Source organism: Amblyomma mixtum, chromosome 3 (genome assembly GCF_055824585.1).
Source record: "Amblyomma mixtum isolate Tamu chromosome 3, ASM5582458v1, whole genome shotgun sequence".
In the NCBI taxonomy this organism is placed as follows: domain Eukaryota; kingdom Metazoa; phylum Arthropoda; class Arachnida; order Ixodida; family Ixodidae; genus Amblyomma; species Amblyomma mixtum.
This window is the reverse complement of record NC_143014.1, coordinates 225,096,669-225,124,390: the sequence shown is the minus strand read 5'-3', so window position 1 is coordinate 225,124,390 and position 27,722 is coordinate 225,096,669. Positions and strand designations below refer to the sequence as shown.

The following is a 27,722-nucleotide window of genomic DNA, read 5'->3' as shown; positions in this document are numbered from 1 at the left end:
TTTTAAAACGCTTTGGTATACCTCGAAACAAGCAATTCCCTTGTCGTGTACAAAAGTAGAAACAACGAACACCTTAACAGGAGGCGATGTATTTAGAAATTGATAGAAACATTGCCGATTCAAAGCACTTGACAAATGAGTTCAGTCGTCGCTCACACAGGAATTAAACTTATTTATTGCAAGCATACACGATGCTTCAACATTAACAAATATGTTGTCATTTGTGTAAACAGTGTTCTATAGTTTTTGGCTTCACGTGTCTGGAGCCACGTGACTATCAAATGGTGCTTGCCATTAGAAGGGTCTGGAAACCATAAATACGAGATGCTAGAAAATGTTACACATAGTGCTGCTTGATGCGGAATATGCCGAAAAGAATCATAGTTCTGCACGGGCCTACGTACATACACGAGGATCCATGGTAAAATAAACATCATCCATCTAGAAATCATTGTTAAAGCTATGGAAGCAGTAGCAGACAAGCACCATCTCCAGGTTGATTGACTCAAATTTATGCCTCGCGTATTTCAGCGTATTTCAGGCCCCTTTTCCGTAAAATAGGGTATCTTTAGGCACCGATGTCGGAAATAGGCATTTATAGGCACTGACACCCAAAATAGGCATTTATAGGCACTATAAAAAGAGTATTAAACATATTGCCAACGCCTAATTCGTGCTCATATGTAAAAATGGTGCGCCTACGAAGCCTAAAATCCGGTCTCTAGTCATGAGTTTGAGCGAGCCCGTATGCCGACTGAACTTTTTTGAGTGAGCACTCGATTTTGCTGAGGTATGCCGGTGGCGTCGTCTACTACTGCTGCCTCTGCTGCTGGTGTGCCAACAACCGCTAGGAGCGGGAACCGGTCCACGTGAGCGCCATAGCTGGTACCTGCGACGTGTGGCAGCTCGCGGCCGGGTCGCGGCACCACGGGGAAACGGCGTGGAAGGGACAGCAGGAGCGGGCAGGTCGGTTGTAGCACGATTGCCCCGAGTGCAAAATCCCCCGTCGCAAAAGCCCCGCGTTGTTAGCCCCGCCAGGGCACTCCAGCCGTGCGCTGCTAAAGGCCCAGCAGCGTTTGCCCTGCGCCATAATCCCGCGTGCAAATACCCCTGCACCAGAAACCCTGCTCCAAAAGACCCGTGCCCGAGTCTGCATGCCAGAAAGCTCTCTTGGCTTGTGTATGTAATGAATTTCGTCACACGCACGCACGCACGACAAAGAGCATAGAATGGTAGTGCTTCATTAACAGTGTTTTTTTTTTGTTTGTATGAAAGAGAGAAGCCTATTTTCATTCGTATCATGGTGCACTGATTGTTTTATCCTCCTTTCATACAATGTAGCAACCTTTTTGGATTTATGACTGCAACTAAACCGTTCTCACATGTTTAAGGATTTAAATATTATTGTTCATTTATTCAATGTTTTTATTTACATTGTGCTGCTCAACTTTTTAGCAGATACAAAGCATTTCTATGTAGCATATATTGCACCCACTGGGGGCATTATGTCCTACTTTTCTAGTTGTTCTTTCAGTCCCTTTACGTGGGTGGAGGGCTCGCGGCGACAGTACTACTCTTTCTTATGGGTGTAGGAAGAAACGTCCCTGGAACATGCATCCCTGGAAGAAAGATCCCTGGAAAGAAGGTCACCTGAGGAAGCACCGTCTAGGAAAAAATGTCCCTAAGTGAGGAAAAAAATTTCTTCCAGAACCCACCTGACAGAAAATTGCCCTCTTTATTAGACAAGTGTCCAACTTTTAGCGCTCTGCATATCGTTGGATCACGTCTCCTAAGTCGTACACTTACCTTGCAAGAGCTAGTGGAAGTGTGAAGCTGCTCCCAGCCAGGTGCAAACTGCCACCCCCTAAATATTGCGTGGGCGGCATGTGATAGCTCGGTGATAGTGTAGAGGACACGTGCAGCCCTCGTGCCTAGAAACACGATGCCCAACAAGAAACGTTTGGGCCGTCGTTATGATTTGATGATAGATATATTTTTTACACTTGCTTTCTGCAGTCCACAATATTTGCGATTGAGATGTCCTTCTCATCATGTGTTTTGTTGCAAACCTTCCAAACGTAGAGTGATATACCAACGCCACATTTGCGTTGCTCTAACCATGCCATTGCATTTAGCGTCAGTGACTTGTTCCACTGGCAAACAACTTGTATCCGCCTCATGCGAGCCGTACATGCATACGTTTGATGTCACCCGTTTGGGGACATTTTCTCCTACTTCGCAAATTGGGATGTTTTTTTCTGGGGACATTTTTTCCGGCTGCCCTTTCTTATACAGTGCGGGATTCCCAAGACCAAAGAGAGGTACACGGGGTGAGCGTCCTCCTTTACACCTAGCCACAAGCGAGCACGTCGCCTGAGCGGGGTGCCCAACAAGCTGATTCCCTCGACAGATCGTTCTTTGGCCCGCGTACCAGGCACCACGTGACAGCCTACTTCCAATCCATCTAGTTCACTACTGGCTGGCCAGCAGTGTCAGTAAATTAACAAGGCAAATGACAGTGGGAATGCCTAATCCGCTTTTATCGCCACGTACAAAGATCAAGGTTGGAGGAGCGATAAGCGGATTAGACATGCATGCGTGCACTCCTTCTCCCTACGCTGGCCAAGCACCAGCCTCAAGAAGCGGAAGTGGAATGTGGCCGCCAACATTTTACACCGAAAGCTGTATTAGGTTTATATAAGCCATTTAGGGGGTATACAACAGAAGCCGTGGTCCGTTACGAAGCGTTACAAACAACGTCCCAGTAAACCACAAACATCCCTTGGATGCCTGAAAAATGTAGAGCACTGGATATTTGACACATCTAGTGGATATCCAGATTTGTCCGGATGACATTGTACTAACGTGCAGTGGACCATCGGAAGCTCATCCGGAACTGTAATCTGGTACGTACTCTGGACTTTCCTATGGACCTTTGATACTTGTTGTAGACATTCAGTTTAAGCCAAAGGATGCTAGATCTGATCTTCCTGTAACTGTCATTGTCGCCAAAGACCTGTAATTTGATTTGACACAAGAAGCCAGATAACTGCCGGCAATAACGACTAGCCATTTCAGACCCACGGTTTCTGCTAAGCGTTTTCATCTTGGAAGCTCGATCTTGCTTTGAAGCAACACAAAAACCAGGGGCAATATACCCCAACTTGCATGCTTTTTGGCTACACATGATTAGCCAACAGGGATATTTTATAAATGAACATAAGTTGGAATATGAGCTTAGCTGCCTTTAAATTTTGAATCAGATTGTGCTTAAAAAAATCGTGTCTCTTTTCAAGCACATGTGAATGTGTAGGAGGGCAGTTTAACAAGCCACGGCAAAATCGGAGATGAACTAACCATGCATTAGAATATTGCTTAAAATGGCATCGAGCAGCAAAATCAGGTCGATCAGGTAGTGTACAATTGTTTATTGAAACTTTGCAACAAAACAAGCAGAATATCAAACTAATAATTGGAAAGTATTGCTGAAGTTAACTTTGATAAGCTTGAACTTTAAAAAGAAATGGCTACAAAAATGATGGGATAAACCTGTCTCAGAGAAATGACTAGAAGAGTGAGCACAAAACACATCAAGGGAAAGAGCTGTCGCACAAAATGGTCTGCACTTGTAAGACAAAACTAAAGCCCTGAGAATGAAATCTGAAAGCACTAAAACGAATAAAATATTAAACAAAGCAAAGAAGGGCATCCAAGGAAAAGGGCTGTTACAAAAAACGGTCTGCAGCTGTAAGACAAGACAAAAATTTGAAAACAAGAAATTCTTAATAATAAAGGCAAAAAAATACCTTGCAGTCCTTACAAGAATGCACAGAAGATCAGACAGTAATAAAGACATCAATCTCAGAGTGAAATAAATATTAAATCATAATTCAGAACTATTTGCTTTTCTTCATAATATACAATAGAGGATATTAAAATCATGAAAGAATTAAAATGCAAAGAAAGTGCCCCAGCATTGCTGGTGCCATTTTCAGACACATGGCACGTACATTGGCAGAGTCTCTCTGAGATGGCCTGGGTACTTAAGATGAGGGCTCACACACAGCACACACGTGGCATGCATACACACACAGAACATTGGCCTGGCCTGAAGAAGTCCTCTCACTTGGGGCCAACCAGTTGGGTGCCGGCCTGCGCAAGCTATATAAACGAAATGCATTTCAGTATTCTAATCGGGGGTCAAAGCAAGCTAATCGAGTTTGCTTTTTTGGGAGTGCAATGAAAGCTTACAGAGTACCTTTAGACTTCTTTCAGTGTTTTCATTTTCATGCCCTTTCAGCATAACCTAATGTAATTAACTTGCAACTTTAACTAAGTAGATTGTGATGTGAGTTGTGAGCATTTTAGCACTCATAAAACAAGCAAGTGGTGCAAACAGTGTTCACATTTCAAGGGAAAAGATGAAATTAAGGAAGATTATTTGGTTTATGTGGTATAACGTCCCAAAGCGACTCAGGCTGTGAGAGACGCTGCAGTGCAGGGCTCTGAAAATTTCGACCACCTGGGTTTCTTTAATGCGCACTGCCATCATATAGCACATGGGTGCGTTGCTTTTAGCCTCCATCAAGAAGCGGCACCCGCTAGCACTGACCCACTGTGTCCTGTATGTTAGTGTAGTGCAATGATGGCACTTTTTCCCTTGTCTGTTAAGGTGTGCTTGTCCAATTCCTTGAACCTAGAGGTTAAACCATAAGAATCCATTCTGTAGCTCACTTTAAAGCAGCGCATAGCCAAGTTCCAAGTATTTATTTGCATATAAGCAACTGCTGAACACCCAAAATCTCACTGAACCCACCTTTCCCAAGCTGTCCTTGTGCCTTGCAGGGCCGTGGCGTAACTAGTCTTTGATGGCACTTTCTGCCGTAAAGTTACTGCAGGTGAACACTGCTTTAACAGCATCTGAAAAAATAAAGGAAAAATGTGCCAGCGGGTTTTGTCTTTTCCAGCAAAAAAATTAAAGTTAGCAAAGCGGGGAGGTTGGCACTAGTTCCAACATGGGTTTTCTGGTTACTAGTGGCGACGTATCTAGGAGCATGCGTCATTTTCATGTGAGTTATCTCCTCGCAGATTCTAATGGTGGTCACGCAGGCTTAGTGCCAAGACACATTGAACTTGCGTTGTGGCCAGTGCAAGCAGCCTATGACCTACACATTTCACAGTGGCATTTGCTTTTGTAGAGAACACTGGTAACCATTAACAAATGGCTTCTTAGAAAACAGCTTTCTTTAAAAGATTTGCGAGGTGTGCATCGTCATATCGAGATACCATATTTTCCGGTGTGTAAGACGCCGCTTTTTTTTCAGAAATCATGCTGGTGCGTCCTATACAAGGGTGCGTCCTATATGCGAATTTTTCGGTTTTTTTTTTGTGAGTTCAGAAATTACTCAGGTTCATGTTCAAGCTTTTTTCACCGAAAAAAATTTACTACCAGTGACGCGGTTGTAACACGGCTAATACTTCAATATGGGGACCGCCGTGCGCAACTTTTCTTAGGTGGACTTTATCCTGAAACGGCGGGGATGACGACTTCCGGGATCACAAACACGCAACCGTTTCGGAGGGCCTAAGCAAAAGTAATGTGAAATGCCAAAAGATGGCGACAATCGCGCTTCTCGCTATCGTCAAGACAAGCTAAGACAAGCCGGCGTTCTTTATTAGCCACACTTTGCAACTTTGCTCCGTGTAGGTAGTACGTACGTTGAGCGAAGAGAATGTTTCACCCACGTTGCCTCCAGAAATGGGCGAACTTTTTGATAGTGCATCCGAAGATAAGGACTCCGAAGGTTTTAAGTAGAAATAAAATGTTGTTATCGACATATGGGACATTTCTTTCGTTTTTCTTTCTTTTTTCTAAAATGTGGGCGGGCATAGCGTGAGTGTTGCCTTTTTCGATCCCATAGCTTTCCTTAAGAATTTTTCACAGGTATGGTGAATTTCGGGATAGTCGCGCAAGCATGTTTAAGTCTCACTAGCCTAACAAGAGTAAACTGGGGTGGGTTTTATACACGGGTGCGTCTTATATACCAACTTTTTCAATGACAGCCCGCCTATATGGCGGGTGCGTCTTATACAAGGGTGCATCTTATACACTGGAAAATACAGTACCTCATTTGCTTTAAGCCTCCTTCATTAATGCAGCCGCAGCGGTGGCTCAGTGGCTATGGTGCTCGGCTGCTGGCCCGAAAGACGCGGGTTCGATCCCGGTCGCGGCGGCTGAATTTCTTTGGAGGAGAAATTCGAGGCCCGTGTACTGTGCGATGTCAGTGCACGTTAAAGAACCCCAGGTGGTCGAAATTTCCGGAGCCCTCCACTACGGCGTCTCTCATAGCCTTAGTCGCTTTGGGACGTTAAACCCCATAGACCAACCAACCATCCTTCATTAATGCAGCAACTAGGAATGAAATACTAGTAATATTAGCATGTTTTTAGATATTTCTGCAAGGTATGCTGGCCTAGTTTCAGTATGAGCTGAAAGTCCATTTTGTTCATGTCACGTTGCGCTCATTGTTGTGGCAGCGGCGGCAGTGCAGCCGTGAAAAGTTGCCGCCTGGTGGAGGGCGGCTGAAACGGTTGCTATGGCAACAGCGCTCCATCTGTTTGACCTCTGCCGCTTCCAGGAGCTACGCAACAGCTCGAAGCCTGGCACAGTATTGCTCATACAATAAAAACAATATTAATTTGTCAGCTTTGAGCTCACAAATTACCTTTCTTCATAAGTCTGGCACAAAAGGCGTTCTTTTACATAAACATCTTTCTGGCAGCCTGCTGAATATGGGGGTCATTTGAAATGAGCACGGCAGTACACTGTTAGGGACATATCTACAGTAATGTAGACAAGCAGAAATCATGCAATGCACATAGGAAACAAAAATAAGGACAAATGTGTAAATTATGATCAACAGCCGATTAATGAACTCTGAGCTCCCCAGCTATAATTTTGTTGGTTTGGTTTATAGGGTTAACATCCCACAGACACTCAGGCTATGAGGGGTTCCAGAATGCAGGGCCCCAGGGATTTCAAGGACCTGGAGTTCTTCCACCTGCACTGACATTGCACGGGCCACAGGTGCCTTGCTATTCGCCTGTATTGAAAAGCAGCTGTAGTGGCCAGGGTCAAACCCATGTCCTTGGGACCAGCAGTCAAGTGCCCTAACCACAAAGCTACCACAGCCGGGTGCAACAATTTTGTCTCTCCATGCAGTGATTAAAATTCTCACACAACCTCCATAATCTGTGATATGTAGCAGCCTGGTTAGCATTTGTCTTAGCTTCAATTATACACAGCACAAAAAACTCATTGCATAAACTAAATTATCACTAACTGGGACACAGGCTGCTTTAATCATTAAGTTTCGATCAATCAATCAGACTCTTTATTTGCTCATCCAAGGAAACTTTGTACAAACTATCTGGACCGATAGCCTACATGGCTAGTATCCGGCTACATGGATAGTAGTAGTAGTTTGCACCAACACGCCCAAGTAGTACCACAAGATCCCTGGTAGTAATAACAACTGAACCCATGTGTATACAGACACCACTGCCGAAGATCCCAAATGTCGTAATACCTAGAAATACATTACCAGATCATAGAAATGTGCAAAGGCACCCTAGTTTGCATCCCTATTATTTAAAAAGGCAATGCACACATCTTAGCCCATGCCAACATTGCACAGGCTCACATAGTTGGCCAAATTTATAAAATTGTTGTTTGACCTTGAGATTCTTGGCTTGATAACTTACCAACAATGCACTTGGACACAGTAAGGCAGCTGAAAGGGTGCTTCCCCTTCTTTCCACGCCAGGAAAATGATGACGCTAGTTTTCCTGTCATTATGGTCCACAGGATTCTCCTGGTGCCTGATTCTGCATTTACTCCTCCTATGCTGAAGAACTGGTGAACCTGTGAAGTTCAAATAAAAATGTTTTTTTTAAAACACAATTTTCTTAGGAGCACAAGCGCACGCAACATCAAAAAAGCAAGAACACCTTAACATTTGAATCAAAATCGGTTGCAACATTACCTAAAAATAAGTACACATAACAGCAGATAGCCTCAATGTGAATTATTAGTTTATGCGTGCTGAAACTGTTGTCATTCATAGTTAAGGAAAAGAAGTTTTGCGCAAAAAATTCAGTCGCCAAGGCGGGGTTCTGCCCCGTGACCTTAAGATTGGCAACTAAACATCGTAACTACTGCGCAGCAGCAGTGTTAAGAATTTCAGCAATGACATCAGGACTAGAGCACCACACGGGTCGAAATTTGAGGCTTGAGCCTGCCACGTTAACGCTGTAGTGAGCCCAGCCCACCAAGGTCGAAATGAGCCTGGGCCTGTTCCGGCAGCAACTCAGGAGATAAATTTCTGTCTCCAAGCAGTCATCGACAATACAAGATGAGACCAGCAAAGGCACTCATATTGCAGTAAGTTTTAAAAAATTTGCTTGGTAAGCACAAAAAGAACGCAAGATGAGGCGGATCGCACTCTTGAGTGATTTTGTTTGTCAATAGCTCCACAGTTCCAAGAGCGAAATGAAAGAGGTCACGTGCATGCACAATAAACTATACTGCTTCTGGATATTTAGTCAGTCATTTTTTTCGGCCCGTGATGTCTAACTATAAAAAAACACCCGCAAAGCCATACAGATTAATTTCATTTGATGAGCATACTTTTGCGGCTTTAATTAATGGCCTCAAGGCGCGTATTTCTATGGAACGCAATGAATAACATCATTACTGCAAGGAAGGCGTGCGTCTGAGACGAAAAGCAAATGCACCTGTTTATTGCGCAGTTTGTGTTTCAAGATCTGAAGTGTGCGAAACCAACATGCTCTTCTGTGATGTCTTTTCTCGTAGGTAATAAGGGAGTAATTACTCATAGGGTACAGGGTACTCGTAGGGTACAGATGTGTTTTGGGGAAGCAAAGGCAGACAAACAAATACTGTCTTGGAACATACCGCTACCTCTCGAGCAACTGAATGAGGTCCTTCTGTGGTGGTTCTATAGAAAATTCAAGTGTCTCGTCATGAGCGGTAACATAAAACCGAGCTGATGGGGAGCGCCTTCTCTTAGATCAGACGGGGCATGCACGCTGAATGCTGAAACAGAGCAAGCCAGCAGTGTTGCGCATTTTATTAGGCGCATGCACTCATGCGCATGAGCTGTGTGTCAGGAATTACAATGCTCCACTAAGAATCCCGCTGTAATGTTGCCCGCTGCTAGACTTCGCACCTTTTCTTTCTAAATTCTCTTGTGGGTTAAACACGGCCAGGCATGCTCGTCCGAACTTACTTCAACATAGCACTGTGAGTGACTTTACTTGGGCCACAAACGAACTGTACGTCTCTCTGCGAGAACAAAAAAGTAGCACTATGGTATCTTAGAAAGAAGCCATGGAAATATTTTATGCTGTGTAGCTTTTTCTGCACCAACAACATGCACTGCTCCATCTGAGTCACTGCTAGAACGCCACACCTGTACTTCACTGTGCAATAATGAATCAAAAGCCCTACGCAGCTCTATTATGTATGGGCCCAAGCCCGGCCGGGCCGGCGTCCGGCGAAAGAGCACATTTTCCGGCCCGACCTTTCGGGCCGGCCTGAGCCCGTGCAGTGCTCTAATTAGGGCTGCTGGTACTGTACCACTGGCAGCCACAAATTAACAAAAAAAAACAATATACCTTGAAGGTAAACAAGGAAGTACATCAGCCCTAAACTGCATTTGTAAAATGCTATAAGTATATCATCTTCAACAAGAGTTAAAACCGAAAATGGAAACACGATTGTGCTACAAGAAAGGTAAGGTGAAATATCAGCACCGTACCAGAAACTGTGACCAAGCCAAACTGGTCAAGTGCTTTAAAAGGCGCTAATACATGTAAAAAACAATTCAAAACAAGCACTTCGTAGGCCTGGTACAAAAAATCTGGAAGGCATTAGGCTTCAGCGCCTGTGTGGATCCTTCAAAATGCCTAATTGCACATGGAAGAGCAAAGATAAATGACAACAAAAAAAAAAGGCCAGCTTACAAGAGCTTCTCTGCTAGCTTAGGTTAGGCTGCTGTCAAAGCACTGAATATCTTTTAAATCATCGAACTGTTCACAGATGACATTTTTTGAGTAAACACACATTTTTTTAGTGAACTGAAACTTCAAAACACGCGTTCACTTCCACCCGAGCCCTTTTCCAAACATTCGGCTTGCATTTCGGCATGGCCGAAAAAGAAATGGCAACAGCGCCAAACGGACTATAGCAGTATATAAAAAACAGATATACTATTTTGAACTCACATATACAATGACATTATGCTCAATGCACATAACGTCGTGCGACCCGAGTGACGAATTTTTACATGTAGATCAAGAATACGTGTTCATTAGACCATTGAGGCTGTCTTATCATGATAAAGTTTTATTGATGTACTATTTTTGGTTTGCTTACCAAAGCATGTGCAATATGTTGCACATTGGGATTCAGTGGATGAAAAAAACAATATGATGAGAGATTATGGGTAATGAGCATATAAGGCATTTCTTGTGCCCTTCAGGGTTATTTCTAGGTGTGAAACTGTTTAAAACAGTTTCTTGAAGAAGTTATACAAAGAAAAATGTCACAGCGAGTGCAACGAAGCTTCGTGCGTTCAGTACAGGAGGGGTTACGGCACCTCGATGCAGACTTCTGTAATGAAATTTCAGGTACGTGTGTTGCCCCGGCTGTCCGTAAAGAAACGGGAGGCAATGCTGTTGTCTTACTGGCAGGGAACTTCGGTGGTGGCTCATCGTCGTCGGCGGCAACATCCAATTCTGCTCTCAGCAAATCATCAGGAATTAGCAGTTTGAAGTCCAGTAGACTGAGTGTGTTCTTGCTTGCAACTCATAGGAGTTGACAGTCTTCTTTATACTGCAACCATGCATTAACTACAGCCACGTCCGCAAGAAAACAAAGAGCACGAACAGTCCAGCGCGTCGTCCTTGCCTTGCTTGGGTAGAGACTCACCATTCTATCGCAGAGGTCAACGCCTCCCGTATCCTTCTTGTACTCTTTGACGATAGCCGGCCGAGGTGCACATCCTTATAGACTCTCTCCTTCTTGCACCATCTTTTCCATTCTCCTCCTGGCTCCTCACCAATGTGCGAAGAAGCGAACGTAATGGTCTTGTTGTCAACCCACTTAACGATGCAAATGCCATCAGCCACATTGACAGTTTGGCAAAAAGATCCGCGGCCTTTCTTCACCAAAGCTTTATCATCAGGGAGCTGGGAATCCTTTGGTACGCAATTCTTCATATGGTGCCAGTTCAAAGCAGGCTTTGGCTCGAGAGGTGCCGAAGCAGGGGTGCAGTAGTGATGCAGCGTTCAAAAAATAAAGAACTGCCTGTTGGCATGGACTTTGGCAATCGAAGCACAGCACAAGAAAGCCTAGCTACAAGAGAGAATGTTTCAGAGGCATATGTGAGGCTTATTCATGAAATGTATCAGCAAAAAGACAAAGGTTTGCAGCTGCAATGACGAAACTGGAAGCTCTGATGCAACAGTAGGACTGCACCATGGTTCTGCACTGAGCCCTCTCCTCAGTAGAGTGATGAATGTCTTCATAGAGCTTAGAGAATTACCTTGGAGTACATTGTAAGCTTATAATATTGCAACGTGCTCAAGGACCAAGGAAAGAGTAGAAGCAAAGCTGGTGGCCTGGAAGCAAACATTAGCAAAGCAAGGCCTGGGAATCAGCAGAAGCAAGACTTTTAATCCGGGAGATCTCACATGCAAAGAAATAAGGCTACAAAGCATTACTACAATGAAGAGAACAACGCATTTCAAGTACCTTGGCTTGGCAGTTGTGGAGAGGGAGACATAGCAGCAAAAGTCATCTACAGAATCTAAACAGGATGAAAGGCTAACACAGGGAAGAAGTAGAAAGTTGTTTCAGGTGTACCTTCTGACCAGACACTGCCACTTAAGCTGAAAAGGTTAAGTCTGCAGCACAGTCGTGATAAATGCTGTATGGAACTGAAGTGACACCGCAACTAATGACCGCCAGCATGCAAAAGATGAACATAGCAGAAATGAGGATGCTGAGATGGGTGTGGAGTGGAAAAAAAGAACAGAGTTCAGAAAAGACAAATACAAGGCATGATCTAAGTCACAGGTGCTGAAAAGAAAACTCAAGAAACAAGGCTGCAACGGTTTAGTCATTTAATCAAAAAGGACAACAAATGTATTACAGAGGTGATGAAGCTTTAAGTTGGTGAGTTATGACACATAACATGGGGTTATACGGAATGAATGGTGAGTGACAGTCATGTCTGTTATAAGCGTGCTTGACTACTACATAGATAACAAACATTAACAGACCAAAAACACTGCCTTGGGATACACCAGACGTAACAGGAAGCAGTTGGGATGAGCTGTTTTCAATCTTTATCAACTGGCTTTTAGTGGTAAGATAAATATCTAACCATCAAGAAAGGTAGTCCAAGGCATTCAAATTTATATACTACATAGTAATTTACTGCGAGCCTTTTTTTATTGAGGGCCCTAGAAAAATATAAAGAAAGAATGTCTGCTTGACCGGACACATCAAGTGCACTGGAGAATTCATGCATGGTTCAAACCAAATCATTAACAGTAGACAGTCCTTTTGTGAAGCCATGCTGATATGATGACAACACATTCTGATGTGCTAAAACCTCTTGAACATAATTTGCAAGAATGTGCTCCAAAAGCTTACATCAAGTAGTACTGGTGATGGGGATGAGGTGACAGAAAGGTGGTCAGCTTTTGTGGATTGGAACAACACACGTGCTGTGCCAGTCAGCTGGTGTTTTATTTTAAGCTTCCATTTATGCAGCGAGTGCATTTGATTAAGATTATGCATTGTTAGTTACTTTGTGGCACAGTCCTCTGATAGAGAATATCACACAAGCTCTCTGAACCTTCTCTCCTTTTCTTTGACGCAGTGTTCGGGTCTGCAATCTGTTATGCTAGTAAGAAATGCATGCCGGGAACCGCACTCACACCGACTGCATTTTAAAACACGAGTTCATCCTGGATTCTAAACTCCAAAAATTGGTTGCTTCACCATTAGCTGGGCACACACTGTGACAATCAAGCTGACTAAACAATAAGATTCGATGCTAGTAAGACAACTTGCTCCAAGTCAGCCATCCTGAAAGTTAGTGTTGTTCCACTTTAACCTACCAGTATGGATAAAACAGACATGAGCACAGAAGACTGAGTGACTAAATGGAAGTAGTATTGAACTTTAATACGGCACTATGTAGCCACTTTTTCTTGCACTTTATACAATTGAACGTAAAGGGACCAAAAACTGATATTTTAGACCCTTGACATTTTTAGGCCATTGATATTTTAGTGCCATAGTGTGAGGGCTGTTGCTGTTTCATTTGTCGACAGAAGGGCAGCAGTGCTTTTCAGCACAACTTATCATGTGTGTTAAAGGACGCTTCGAGGACAGTGTGAATACTAGTAAGGTATTACAAGCTTTCTCAAAAAGAAAAACCATGATGCACTATTAAAGAGAGAAGTGGTGTAGACCTATGCAGGGACATGACAGGAAATTTGCAAGGATAGGCTGGCTGTGGATGGTGCAGCACATGGCTGTTAGAGACCAGGGGGAAATGCCTTGTTAGGTGGTAGACGTAACTATAATAAAAATGACAATAATGATGCCATGTTTTGGGGTACACTTATAGCACTAGTTTCATTTGAGGAATCTGCTTCTGGGTTGACTTGATTTGCTGTGCCAAAGAAAACTAGATTTACATTTTAAACTGGTAACAGTACGCTTGATTCTATCCATATATAAGGCCAAATCTTTTCACTTCTGCCTCATAACATGTTTTGGTCCGTGTGAACATGCAGAAATGTCAAAATGACTAGTACGCCATATGCTAGATTGTGGGCATTCTCTTCTGGCATGGTGCAAACTTAAAGGAGGGGTGCAAATATCAGCAGCACATCATTATGTGTTCATGAAAGAAACAAGCATGTGAAGACTGCACGTTGTACATGGGCGACAAACAACAGCCATGTTGAGCTAATGCTTTCTTGAACTGCATGTCTGCATTTAAAGCGAAGAAGAGCTGATATGATAGAAGCCAATCATGCAGTTAATGATCAGAGACATTTACAGTGATACGACAGAATGATCAGACAGTGCCACTCCTGCAATTTACATGCTTGGTCAAATGTTTAGGGGAATCCCCCAAGGTGGAGTAGATTTGTAATAAGGGAGTAATTACTCATTGGCATCCACCCAAGCGCAGCCATACGGCTACAAAGGAAAGCTATACATTTGACCAACACTCTTCCCACTTCGAGTTGCTGATCAATTCGCTCTCGCCCTACCATAAGCTTGCCGTCCCGGTTAGCTCAATTGGTAGAGCGACTGTTCCGGTGTGGCGGTGGTTCCGGGTTCGAACCCCGGACCAGGACGAATTTTTCTTTAACTACGAAGTTTCTGAGAAAGCTGTATAGCTTTCCTTTGGAGCCGTATGGCTGCGCTTGGGTGGATGCCAATGAGTAATTACTCCCTTATTACAAATCTACTCCACCTTGGGGGATTCCCCTAAACATTTGACCAACACTCTTCCCACTTCGAGTTACTGATCAATTCGCTCTCGCCCTACCATAAGCTTGCCGTCCCGGTTAGCTCAATTGGTAGAGCGACTGCTCCGGTGTGGCGGTGGTTCCGGGTTCGAACCCCGGACCAGGACGAATTTTTCTTTAACTACGAAGTTTCTGAGAAAGCTGTATAGCTTTCCTTTGTAGCCGTATGGCTGCGCTTGGGTGGATGCCAATGAGTAATTACTCCCTTATTACAAATCTACTCCACCTTGGGGGATTCCCCTAAACATTTGACCAACACTCTTCCCACTTCGAGTTACTGATCAATTCGCTCTCGCCCTACCATAAGCTTGCCGTCCCGGTTAGCTCAATTGGTAGAGCGACTGCTCCGGTGTGGCGGTGGTTCCGGGTTCGAACCCCGGACCAGGACGAATTTTTCTTTAACTACGAAGTTTCTGAGAAAGCTGTATAGCTTTCCTTTGTAGCCGTATGGCTGCGCTTGGGTGGATGCCAATGAGTAATTACTCCCTTATTACAAATCTACTCCACCTTGGGGGATTCCCCTAAACATTTGACCAACACTCTTCCCACTTCGAGTTACTGATCAATTCGCTCTCGCCCTACCATAAGCTTGCCGTCCCGGTTAGCTCAATTGGTAGAGCGACTGCTCCGGTGTGGCGGTGGTTCCGGGTTCGAACCCCGGACCAGGACGAATTTTTCTTTAACTACGAAGTTTCTGAGAAAGCTGTATAGCTTTCCTTTGTAGCCGTATGGCTGCGCTTGGGTGGATGCCAATGAGTAATTACTCCCTTATTACAAATCTACTCCACCTTGGGGGATTCCCCTAAACATTTGACCAACACTCTTCCCACTTCGAGTTACTGATCAGTTCGCTCTCGCCCTACCATAAGCTTGCCGTCCCGGTTAGCTCAATTGGTAGAGCGACTGCTCCGGTGTGGCGGTGGTTCCGGGTTCGAACCCCGGACCAGGACGAATTTTTCTTTAACTACGAAGTTTCTGAGAAAGCTGTATAGCTTTCCTTTGGAGCCGTATGGCTGCGCTTGGGTGGATGCCAATGAGTAATTACTCCCTTATTACAAATCTACTCCACCTTGGGGGATTCCCCTATACATTTGACCAACACTCTTCCCACTTCGAGTTACTGATCAATTCGCTCTCGCCCTACCATAAGCTTGCCGTCCCGGTTAGCTCAATTGGTAGAGCGACTGCTCCGGTGTGGCGGTGGTTCCGGGTTCGAACCCCGGACCAGGACGAATTTTTCTTTAACTACGAAGTTTCTGAGAAAGCTGTATAGCTTTCCTTTGTAGCCGTATGGCTGCGCTTGGGTGGATGCCAATGAGTAATTACTCCCTTATTACAAATCTACTCCACCTTCGGGGATTCCCCTAAACATTTGACCTACACTCTTCCCATTTCGAGTTACTGATCAATTCGCTCTCGCCCTACCATAAGCTTGCCGTCCCGGTTAGCTCAATTGGTAGAGCGACTGCTCCGGTGTGGCGGTGGTTCTGGGTTTGAACCCCGGACCAGGACGAATTTTTCTTTAACTACGAAGTTTCTGAGAAAGCTGTATAGCTTTCCTTTGTAGCCGTATGGCTGCGCTTGGGTGGATGCCAATGAGTAATTACTCCCTTATTACAATTTACATGCTTGTATAAGAGCGATATAATTTAATGAGGCAAGCTGAGTTTGTAATTTGCAAAGTTCATGAGAAAAGTTCAAAAGACAAATGCACTTTCATGAAGTAGTGTAGAGCTTGTCTCTGACATGCTGCATGGCTACTGTTGAACTTCCATTTGTGTTCCTTAAGGACTTGGTGAATATGCATTGCTGGAAATAGCAGAAAAACACCCTTTTTTATATGTACAGCTTTAGACAAAAGTCTTCAGGCCACATGGTTTGCTTTCGAGCCCTAAAGCAGTGCAGATACAGAGCCTCTTAACACCAAAAGGCCTTCAAAAGTGAGGACGAGGATCATCCATACCTTGCAGAGATTTACAGCTTGAAAGGTCTCCACTACATAGCAGAAGAGCAAACCATGTGGCCTGATTTAAGACTTTTAACTGTGGAAGAAATGTGGAACATATTATTTCACAGGACGCAGTACTCAACTAGCCAGCGTAAAATTGCTACCCTGCAGTCATTTTCAGTGACAGGCAGCATGGAGAAGTCATAGGAATAACATCACACAGTGTCGCTTGCAAATGTTTCTGAAAAGCAAATGCATCATTGTAACTCCTTGGGTGTGCCTGTTTACGTTGCAGAGACGTGCTGCAAACATACAGTTCATCAAACCCATAGCAAACGTGACACAAGAAGAGAGCATACTATGTCATAGCTAGTATTGTCCATACCTCAGAATGACCCTCATGTTGTTTTCATATGGAGTTCATTGAAATTATATGCATAGCCCTCAAGCCACTGTCCTGGATGGCATTTCCTCCTTGACCTTCTTTGCTCCAGAAAAAAGTGGCATTGAGTTGTTGGTAGCAGCCGAGAGCACTGAGGGGAAGCACCTAATTTTTCTGAAAAGAAGGCACTGGGTTGAGACTCGACAGTGCTGGCTGTCACAAAACTGTGCTTTTTACTTGCAAGGAGCAGAATACGTGCTCCCAGTTCGATATCACTCACTCAACTAGATAGTGGTGATGGTGGTGTCGCTGATGATAAGAGTCCAGATGCCTCAGAGGTGAAATGACCTTCGCAAGGCGAATTTGACAAAGATGTGGAAGTTCAGCTGGGCCTCTGGAATCCCAGAGGAAAAATGTGCTGAAGTGTCTGGCACGTGGGATGCCCTGGACATGGTGGCAGCAGGGGGTACCTGCGATGCACATTTTTCAAGATCATTAAACTTGCCTTCCAAATTGCGTTCAGATCAATTTCTTCAGAACTATTGGCAGATCTCCTGGTTACCTTTGTTAGCCTGACGGTTTTTCATTTTCCATCTTGTCGAAATGGAGGAAGGGCCTTCCTGTCTTTCAACCTTCCTTGCTCAGGAAAAAAACCGGTCTCCATTGAAGCTGACTATAGTTGGCAGGCTTTGGCTGATATAAACTGGAATGTTGGGAGCCTTTACTTGTCTTCGCTTGGCTGTGTATTGTCTAGTGAATGCTTTCCTCTGATTTATGCTTTTTCATGTTTAATGCCTCATGTGGGCCCCTGTCAAAGAAAAATGGAAAGGATGGAAACCGTGTTCTAGCTAATTTGGTTCTGCCATTCTAGTTGTAGTGTGCAGAGTGCCCCCGTAAATACTCGGGTATTAAACAATGTGTGATTAGAGCGGACGCTGTTCCAGTGCGGCTAGCTTAAATAAAGGATTTGAAGATGCAGTTAAATCACAAAATTTGGCCATTCACTTGCTTATAGTAGAGTGAAGAGTGACAAAGTTTGATGCCATATGCTGCTATGAAAACCTTGAGAATTCGAAAGATATAAACTGTGGACCTTGGTGCATTATAAATTTAATTAAGGTAGCGTTCCCTTACAAGAACTTGGAGGGAAAATTCACTCATTTCTTTGTTTCTAATCTGAGAGATTGACCTGACCTCAGGGCATTTTTAGAAATATTTGGCATGAGGTATAGCATGCTTGTACGTATATACCTCGGCACCATGAGAGGTGGCTGAATCACACTCGCACTCACGGCCACTCGCACTCACATCCACTCACACTTACAACCACTTAATCACACTCAAGATCACTCGCACTCACAACCACTCACTCACACTCATAACCACTCGCTCTCACAGCGACTCACTTGCGTTCACAACCGTTCACTCACCCTCTTGTCCAGTCACTCTCATTCACTCTCATTCTTTCCTTGTTTACTGACAACATATGGGATGAGCAACTGCCCCAGTGGCTCCCCTAGCATAGCCTCTGTCACAAATATGGGGTGATGAGCCGCCCAGGCTTTGTTGGGCTAGATGGCCAATTTTCAGTTTCAAAGAAAGTGGTCTCTCATCACGCATATTCCATGGACCGAATGCTATGTACGCATGTGTGCCCCTGTGCTTGCTTCTGAGACTATGAGTGCCTGTTCAGCGTCAGCTAAGATGCCTAGACACGTTTTTGAACGGCGTTCCTAGGCGTACGCAGGGTTCTCCACGAGAATGAGCCAAGATTCAGCACAGTGCCCCCCCCCCCCCCAACCTCTCTCACTTAGGCCCTACAGCCAAAACGGAGAGCAAAGATAAGGAATGATTATAAAACATTTATTTCCATGTGTTGGAATTGCAAAATATACAAGATATTATTCAGCAGTAGTTTTTATTTTAATCTGTAACATCGGCAGAGGAATATATGGTATAGAGAGGTTAAGCGACTGGTCTTTTGACACTCAAAATGTGAACAAGAGAGGGGAAAGCTTCAGGGTGCTTGCCAGCGTTTCCCCAAGAGGTCTTGTTTTCACCCAGACGAAGGCAGTCTTCTTGCTGAAACGTTCGCAAGCACCCTGAGGCTTTCCTCTCCCGTGTTCACCACGTGAGTGCCGGCAGAGGAAGGCAGTCTCTGCGTCGCTGAAGCATTCATGTAACATTGCGCTTCCCGAGTGATTTCCATTCTCTCTAGACCCCAGAAAATGTGACAAATTTATTGTTTGGTTACTGTCACTGCAAAAAAGAACCTTGAAAGATTGCCTCAAAATGACCCGGCAAGTAAACAGTTCTTCGAAAACAACATCATGGGTATTCGGCTGTTAAAAAACTTGCTTGGCCACAGCACTGCACTGAAACAATGACGGAACAGGCCCGACGGAGTAAATGTATTACTTGGCGATTTGGGGGTTAAGACAATTGGGGGGGGGGGGGTTGCAGCCCACTCCTTTGTGCACGCGCCAATGACGGTGTCTAAGTAACACTGATGAGTTTGCTTTGACAATAGTCTAGGATGGGGCCTAAATTACCAATATTTGGCCTTCTTTGACAATGACGTTCGGTAATTGCATGAACACACTGCAGTCAAGTGGCGAATGTGAATACTTTTCACGGAATGGAAAATGGAGCATGTTTTTCAAACGATCGAGTGATTTCCTCACGGAAAGAGTAGTGGCTGGAATTGGCCGCAAGTAGAGGATTTCCCCGCATAATAACGATGCTAGGGGTAGTTGCCATTGTCAATCCGTTTACAAAACCTCCTAAGCTTACTATGTGTGACTGATCTGTGGACATGTCTGCGATGCAGTACATTTTCTGCACTGCACATAATCCCTGTCTGAAGGTGGCTTTACAAACTAGCCAGGTATTTTTGAATGCAGTGCGTGCAGAGACCACTTGCGCATCCGCGTGGTAATAGGGGGTGCTTACTTTGCACCAGATTATTCTCCAACGTCCTTTGAGGAAGAATGCGCATGCAGCTAATTTGTGAGCCATTTTGTAGCGCATGCCCTTCTGAAACGATAGGACTTTACTGGGAAAAGTGCTATAAAGAAGTTCTTAGAGGAAATTGTAGTATCCGGTTCAAAGGATACCTTATGCTGTCCAGATATCAGTGCGGGTAGGATTGCTGAAATCGATTCGGGCAAACAGAAGTTAATCCTCTTACTGTACAGAAAACACAAAAAAATGAATAAAATCGCATTTCACAAGATCATTTCGATTTCACTCGCCCAGTGCCAAAGATTAGGCTCCATAAATCAGAACCACGCCTTGCATACATACAGCGGAAGCTTGTATGCAGTTGTTGACTTGCCATAGCTTGGATATCTTCTTGAGCATCAAAGGCATCGCGATGTGTGATGTATGCTTACAAAAAATAAAAACCGCATGCTTGATTTGTGACGCTGGGCTCTTTCAAGTGCATGATAGAAACAAGAATCCTCTGGTGTTACCAAAAAGCGCACTTGGTTTTTGCGTTGTTTCTGGGCTTGAGGCAGAGTGCAGTTCAAGAGCTGGTCCAAGTAGGTCAGGTTTTCGCGTGGGTTTTGCCTAATCAACTAATTACGGCCAGAGCAGGGCTCTGCAATGTACACACTGCAGCACTCCAGATCCCACCTTACGGTAGTTATTGCTGAGAAGCGGACAGTCTCTGTTTCAACAGTAAGCACTGTAACCCTAGTGCATACGAGATCGAGCCGTGCAGGGAGCGTGGCAAGAGACATTTATTTATATTTTCAGGACTAGCGATGCGAAATTCGATAAAGGATCTCACAAAACTCGTAGCGGCCCATTGCATCCGTGAAGGGCCTGCACCCGTGGCAACGGTGAACTACAAAACCGACGAAAGATTGCCGTTCCCATGGCAGTGGAATCCTCTGTTTCTGTTGTCCAAAGACACTGGCATGACACCTTATGCTGCCTCAAGCGCCCTCAGTAGTGAATAGTTGCTTCCTTCAGCTGTCGACAACATGTAAATACGCGACTGACTTCGCTGTCGCGTCCACCCACCACTAACATCCACTCATTGCCACTTACGACCACTCACAACCACTCATTGCCACTCACGTCCACTCATTGCCACTCATGTCCGCTCACCTCTACTCACGCTCACATCCACTCACTCACACTCATCTCCACTTACACTCCCATCCACTCACTCACACTCATGGCCACCCATGCTGGCATCCACTGACTCGCACTCACACTCATGTCCACTCACACTCATGGCCATCCACACTCGTAACCATTCACTCGCCATCACACTCATGACCACCGACACTCAAATCAACTCACTCGCAGTCACTCTCACAACCACGCACTTGCACTCACACTCACACCCATTCACTCGTACTCACACTCACGTCCACTCACAGTCATGACCACTCACTTACACTCACAGACATGAGTGTGAGTGAGGCGTATGAGTGCACTCATGAGTGAGTGTGCCAACGTCGTATATGGAGCTTGTGTGAATGGTCCAACAGTATGTACTGCTAATTCCTGTCAGGGACTTTCTGGCGTTGCAGAGGCACAGCAGATGGCTTCATGTCTTGCCAGCCTCTTGGCACATGGACCAATGTCCGAATTTTTATCGAACTTGTCGGCCCATCGCTTGCCACCAGAACTGCAGTCTCAGAGCCTAGCCTTAGTGTGTACAATCTCAGGGTGGCCTTGTGCATTGGAGGCAATTGAAGTTGACCAGTCAGTGACGAGAAGACTACGATTTGTCTGGAATAACGTACTAAGTCACCTGTAGGAAAGAGTTCCTGCAAAACGTGAAAGGAAGGTTGTATTTTAAAGGCAAGTTGACTAGTTACTGGCCGAAATCAGCAATGCTCTTTGACTTGCTGGATACTGTTGCCCTCATCAACAGCCTTTTGGAACTTTGCTTTTGTTGTGCATGCATACTCAACAAGATTACTCAATTACTTTGAACTTTGGCTTTTGTTGCTAGGAGAGGAAGGCAAAAAAATCCGTCAGTGACCTGGTTTTTGGATCTCATGCGATACTTTATGATATAGTCATAGCACAGAAGTCCATTGCAGCACAAAGCAACTCTAATGAGTCAGTTCCTTGAGTAGGAATTTACAGCACTAGCTTGATGGTAGTAATGAAAGAGGAAGTAGAGAAAGCCTTAGGAGCAATGTAAAGGGGGAAAGCAGCTGGTGAGGATCAGGTCACAGCAGATTTGTTGAAAGGACGGAGGTGAGATTGTGCTATAAAAACTAGCCACCTTGTATAAGCAATGCCTTGTGACCTCGAGCGTACCAGAAGCTTGCAAGAATGCTAACACTGTCTTAATTTACTAGAAAGAAGATGCCAAGGACTAAAAAAATTACAGACCGATCAGCTTAGTGTCCATTGCGTACAAGGTATTTACTAAGGTAATCGCAAATACAATCAGGAAAACCTTAGACTTCAATCAACCAAATGATCAGGCAGGCTTTCTTAAAGGATACTCGACAATAGACCATATTATACTATCGATCAGGTGATAAAGAAATGCGCAGAATATAACCAACCCTATATAGGGCCTTCATTGATTACAAAGCATCTGACTGAGTGGAAACCTCAGCAGTCATGCAGGCATTGCTAAATAAGGGTGCAGAAGAGCCATGGAAAATACTGGAAGATATCTATAATGAGTGCTCAGCCACCATAGTCCTCCATAAAGTCAGCAATAATATTCCAATATGGGATGGTGTCAGGCAAGGAGACACGATTTCACCAATGCTATACCGCCTCTTTACAGGAGGTGTTCTGTGGCCTGGAATGGAAACAGTTGGGGATAAGAGTTAATTGAGAATATCTAAGTTCTTTGTGATTAGCTGACATTGATTGTGACATTGCCTTTCTAAGTCAATCAGGAGATGAACTAAAAAGCATGATGAATGAGTTAGACAGGCAGAACAGAATGCTGGGTCTAAAAATTAACATGCAGAAAACCAAAGCATTGTTCAATTGTCTCGCAAGGGAAGAGAGCAGCTCACAATTGGTAGCGAGGTGCTGGAAGTGGTAAGCGAATACGTCTACTCAGGGCAGGTAGCGACCACTGATCCGGATCATGAGAGGAAAATGACTAGAAGAATAAGAATTGGGTGGATTGCATATGGCAGGTTCTCTCAGACCATGAATGGCAGTTTACTAATATCACTCAAGAGAAAAGTATACAGCAGCTGTACCTTATTGGTACTCACCTATGAGGCAGAAATGTGGAGGCTAACGAAAAGGGTTCAGTGTAACTTAAGGTAAACATAGCAAGCTATGGAAAGAAAAATGATAGGTGTAATGTTAAGAGACCAGAAGCAGGAGAGAGCGTGAGTGAACAAACACAGGTTAACGACATCCTAGTCGAAATCAAGACGAAGAAGTAGGCTTGGTCAAGGCATATATTCTGAAGTCAAGATAGCCATTGGTCTTTAAGGGCAGTGGAGTGGATTCCAAGAGACGGGAAGCATAGCAGGGGGTGACAGAAAGTTAGATAGGTTGATGAGATTAAGAAGTTTGGGATACGGTGGCCGCAGCTGGCAAAGGACAGGGTTAATTGGAGAAACATGGGAGAGGCCTTTGCACTTTAGTGGGCGTAGTCAGGCTGATGATGATAGCTTGATGGTAGTGCTCATAGAGTGAATGGGTAGCATGACTGGTGCACATGCATGGAAGTGCTTCACATTTCTTTCAGCATCATCATTATAAGCCTAAGTACATCCACTGCAAGACAAAAGACTCTTTTGATGGCCTCTATTTCACTCTGTCCTGTGCCATCTGACCGACTGACCGACTGCCTGCCCTCCCCCGTTCTGTTACCCTACAGGGCCTTCTTTTATCTCCTCATTGTATGCCCTGTCCATTTCTCACTGATTTGGGCTTGGATATCCTTAAATCTTGTCACCTGACCCAACCACTCTGCCCTTTTCAGAACTCTTGAGCTTACACCCTTCCTGGATGACAAGATGATGTTGCTTTTGAAGGATACTGGTAAGCTGACCAGAGAGTATCTGTCAAATGCACACCACCCCATTCATATTTTTCTGGCTATTTCACTCTGCTGGTTATAATCTCGGGTGAATACCTGCCCAAAATAGATGTATTTCTCTCCTTGTTATAATCTCGGGTGAATAGCTGCCCAAAATAGATGTATTTCTCTCCTGATTATAATCTCGGGTGAATACCTGCCCAAGATAGATGTATTTCCTTACCGCTTCCAGTGCTTCATTGCCTATGCTTCACTGCCTATCGTAAACTGTTGTTTGCCTCCTAGACTTTTGAACATTTTAATATTTAGATCTCTTCATATTCATAGTTTTCTTCTTTTCACACCAATCCTTCTGTTTTTTGGCCAGTTTAGTTCCTCAGTCACGCTCTGCGATCTACCCCATGAGTTACTCATTTTAGCAACGATAGTGTCGTCAGCAAATCGAAGATTACTAAAAATTCTGCGTTAACTTTAATCCCCAACTATCGGAAATGCAAATCCTCACCTACCACTTTCCCCCTTCACATTGCTTATAAAGCTTTCTTATTATTGTCTGTCGTTACTGGCAGAATATCGACTTCTGTGCATGGCACCTCCGCCTCAACATTTACAGCATGTTCCCCCATCAAATATTTTCTTTCTGCTTCCAGGAACATTCTCGATTTGAGTGCGGCACTTCTTACTGCTTCAGAAGCTCTCTGCTTACGTAGAACAGCTTCGAGTTTAACGCCAGAGGCATCTTACTGCGACTGCCATATTCCAAGGGTTGAAAATGGGAGTGTCTAGACAACAGGAGTTTGACATCATTGAATCTGTCAGTTGTCCCACTTGCCCGAACAAATGAGTGAGCTTTGCAAAGAATTGCCATAGTTTGGCTAAGCTAGGCATGAACTTCTTTCCTCAAAAACCAGTTTACCATCTTAGCATAGTACTCTGTCATTCCACAGAAAGGTCTACGTTTCAAAACATTCCTTGCATGAGGATGCAGTGTTCTTGATGGAGGTAACCTAAATTTCGCTTGCTCACTTTATGACCTAAGACATAACATGCTGGCACGCTGACATAGCGCACTTTAACTAGGCAATGGCTTTTAATTTAAACAGTTCTTCATGGAGTATGCAAGTAGTCCTTGTTGCCGCTACCTAGTGTTGATCCGAGGTGGTTCAAAGGAGGACATGCATGGCAGGGTGAACATATACTTGAGATACTGGGTGACTAAATTAAAAGAATGCCAGCAGCGTTCACACACCCGCATCCATGCAAGTGTGAATTAATTGTGCCCTCCTACTCAATATTTCTGCCTCACATGACATTCTTGTATGCAAGCGCCACTTTTTTCCGCACCTTTCGGACCTTCCTGCGCGGCGACAAGGTGCTGATCGAAGTACATCTGAAGTTCAGTAGTTCATTAGAAGAACTGAGGATTGGGCGAGTTTATTAGAGTAGGGCCGAACTTAGAAAAATATGCTGCTAAGCCGTGCTTTCTGCGCTGACATCGCAGAGAGCACGGATGTTTTTTTGGTATTTGGCCTCCACGGAAATGCGGCCGCCGCGGCCGGGATCTAAACCGCGACATTGGGATCAGCAGCCGAATGCCACCACTGAACGGGTGGGATTTTATCCTATACTGACGAGATCTATTCAGCAGTTAACTTATGAGTTATGACCCGGAAACATGAGGTCGTTTCTTCAAAAACACACTCGTTATTCAGCTGCTTCCGTATCCCTTTGAAAATCCTCGGATGCTTATCTCGTGGTCTTGAGCGGACTTTCCAAACACAATGACATGGCACGCGTTCAATGAAAGTCCGGAACATGGTGACAGAACCTGAGCAGAAAACTTACAGTTGATATCCGGGCATGGCTTGCGACCATCTCGCCGCAGAAATCGAGGGTCAGGGTCGGCGGGGGTCATCCTCCTGCCACGTGACCTATGTGGTGCGCGCGTTATTTGAACGGCGCTGGCAAGTCTGTAAGGCGCGGTTGCGAGGCGCTACTGGCGAATATGCCTTTTCACGCTTCGCTTTGGGTATAACTGCATAGCTGTAACTGTTTGTGCTGAGTCGCGTCGGTGGCAGAACTGTGTGCTCGTTCAAAATCAGCTGTGCTTTGGCATTAGGTCGCTTCATTCGAATTCCATCACATCCGGATGTGATGAAATATGAAAAACAAAATGTGTTGGGTTTTATGGCACATAAGCAGCTAAGGCTATCATGAAGTGACTGCATTTGCTTCATCCTAAACGCCTGCTCACAAGACCTTTAAACTTGCGACAGTACATTGTAGCACTTTTGAATGTGCTGCCCTGCAGGAACAGCTGAACATTTTAGCGAGGGCGAAGAACGATGTTATTTTTTTTTTTTTATTCGGTGACATTACTTAATGGCGGTCCGAGGCGTGCCGAATGACGGGAGCAGACACTGAAACACAGGAATCGATGAATTCAGTCGAAAAATGTTTGCTGAACAAATGAGGTACAGACGGGAGCGATGATGAGGTCTGGAGTTTCGCAACACGTATGAAGGTTTCTGACGCAAGAGACGTGATCGTAGTTGGTTTTACCTGGTGTTAGCTCCAGCTTCTACTTCAATACCAGTTTTCGTTCAGAATCATGTTCAAAATTACGCAGGATGTCTATAAGCCGAACATGGCACTGGCTTTGTTTGCAGTCTAGCTACATTGGTAGAATAAAACAAAAATGATGTTTTAAATTATAACAGCTTAATAAATTTTTTGGCGTAGTTAAGTTACATAATAGTTTTATGTTAGAATGTGACATAAAAATTTTAAAAATGTACAATAAAATCTGGCCACCGTGTAATTTTTTAACGAAGCGCTGGCAACAACAAAATACATCTTAACATTGCGCTCTGTTATACTTGTAATCACGCACAACTTTAAAAAATAATTAGTGCTTAAGTGCTTACACGGTACAAATTTATTGATGAAAACGTTCATTATCACAGAAAATCTGGCCACATTTACTTGCCAGGAAAGTCTGGCCACAAAGTAACGGTATATTTTTCGCTCTCCGCAGCACGGCGCGCCAGCGCTCTTTGCCACCTGACCGTCTCTAAACACGTTGTTGTCATTACGAGAGCCTAATTTTAGCACTTCGCTTCAGAAATTTGCAGATATTCATTCCTTTCGAACAAAAACGGTGCTCAGACGGCGCGATAGGAGTACAAGGTCGGAACGCGAGCAACGCCTCGAGGGGCAGCACATGTCTAGGGAGCTATGCTCTCCGCCGATTTTTCTGGCGGAGGGGCAGTCGCTCCGACTCGCTCGAGAGATTTGCGACCGCAGTCGGCAGTTCAAGGCTGCGAATTTTTGCAACGCATGTTTCCGCCATTTAGCTGCCTGTTATTGGATGATCAGTAGCTGTCGGTAACCTAACTTCCCAAATACCTCAGTGTCTGTCCGCAGAGACGCACGTTGCCTGGTCGAGCAGACGACGCGCGGAAGGGCGGGAATTTCGATTTAATTTTCGTGCGCTGAGTGTGAATTGAATGTAACAGCGCAACTCGTGGATCCCCATGTTGCGATGCGAGCGTGGCAGTTCAGTGAACAAATAAACAAGATGATATGCAGGCCGCGTAACCTCAGTAAGCTTGCGAACGTCACCTTGTTCTCGTAACGTTGGCACGGGTGAAACCTTTCAGATAGGCTCGGTGCAGACGCCTTGAAATGCCTGGCATCGCGCTTTAATGGAATGTGGGGAGCACGTTTTGTAGGAACCGATAGCG

At 44.6% G+C, this 27,722-nt stretch overlaps 2 protein-coding genes across 11 annotated transcripts in view; one reads left to right on the top strand and one right to left on the bottom strand.

Annotated features, from left to right (window-relative positions):
- Positions 1-27,722, top strand: part of LOC149353843 (uncharacterized) — a 615,886-nt gene that overhangs the window by 301,528 nt on the left and 286,636 nt on the right. The window lies entirely within an intron of this gene.
- LOC149353860 (uncharacterized) lies at positions 3,409-25,949 on the bottom strand. Of its 10 annotated transcripts, none has more exons than XR_016291099.1 (7): positions 25,822-25,943; positions 17,257-17,446; positions 16,980-17,150; positions 9,312-9,367; positions 7,765-7,924; positions 4,817-4,920; positions 3,409-4,161 (listed from the first exon to the last, which is right to left on the bottom strand). XR_016291099.1 is itself a non-coding variant. In XM_089582914.1 (4 exons), exons 1-3 carry the CDS (start codon positions 25,849-25,851, stop codon positions 4,859-4,861), a joined length of 252 nt encoding a protein of 83 aa, XP_089439040.1. In that variant the 5' UTR covers positions 25,852-25,871; the 3' UTR covers positions 3,409-4,161; positions 4,817-4,858. The 10 variants fall into 10 exon arrangements, 1 of the variants encoding a protein (XP_089439040.1); XR_016291104.1 differs by lacking the exon at positions 9,312-9,367 and adding an exon at positions 17,539-17,784 and having other exon boundaries at positions 25,822-25,889; XR_016291102.1 differs by lacking the exon at positions 9,312-9,367 and adding an exon at positions 17,539-22,767 and having other exon boundaries at positions 25,822-25,870.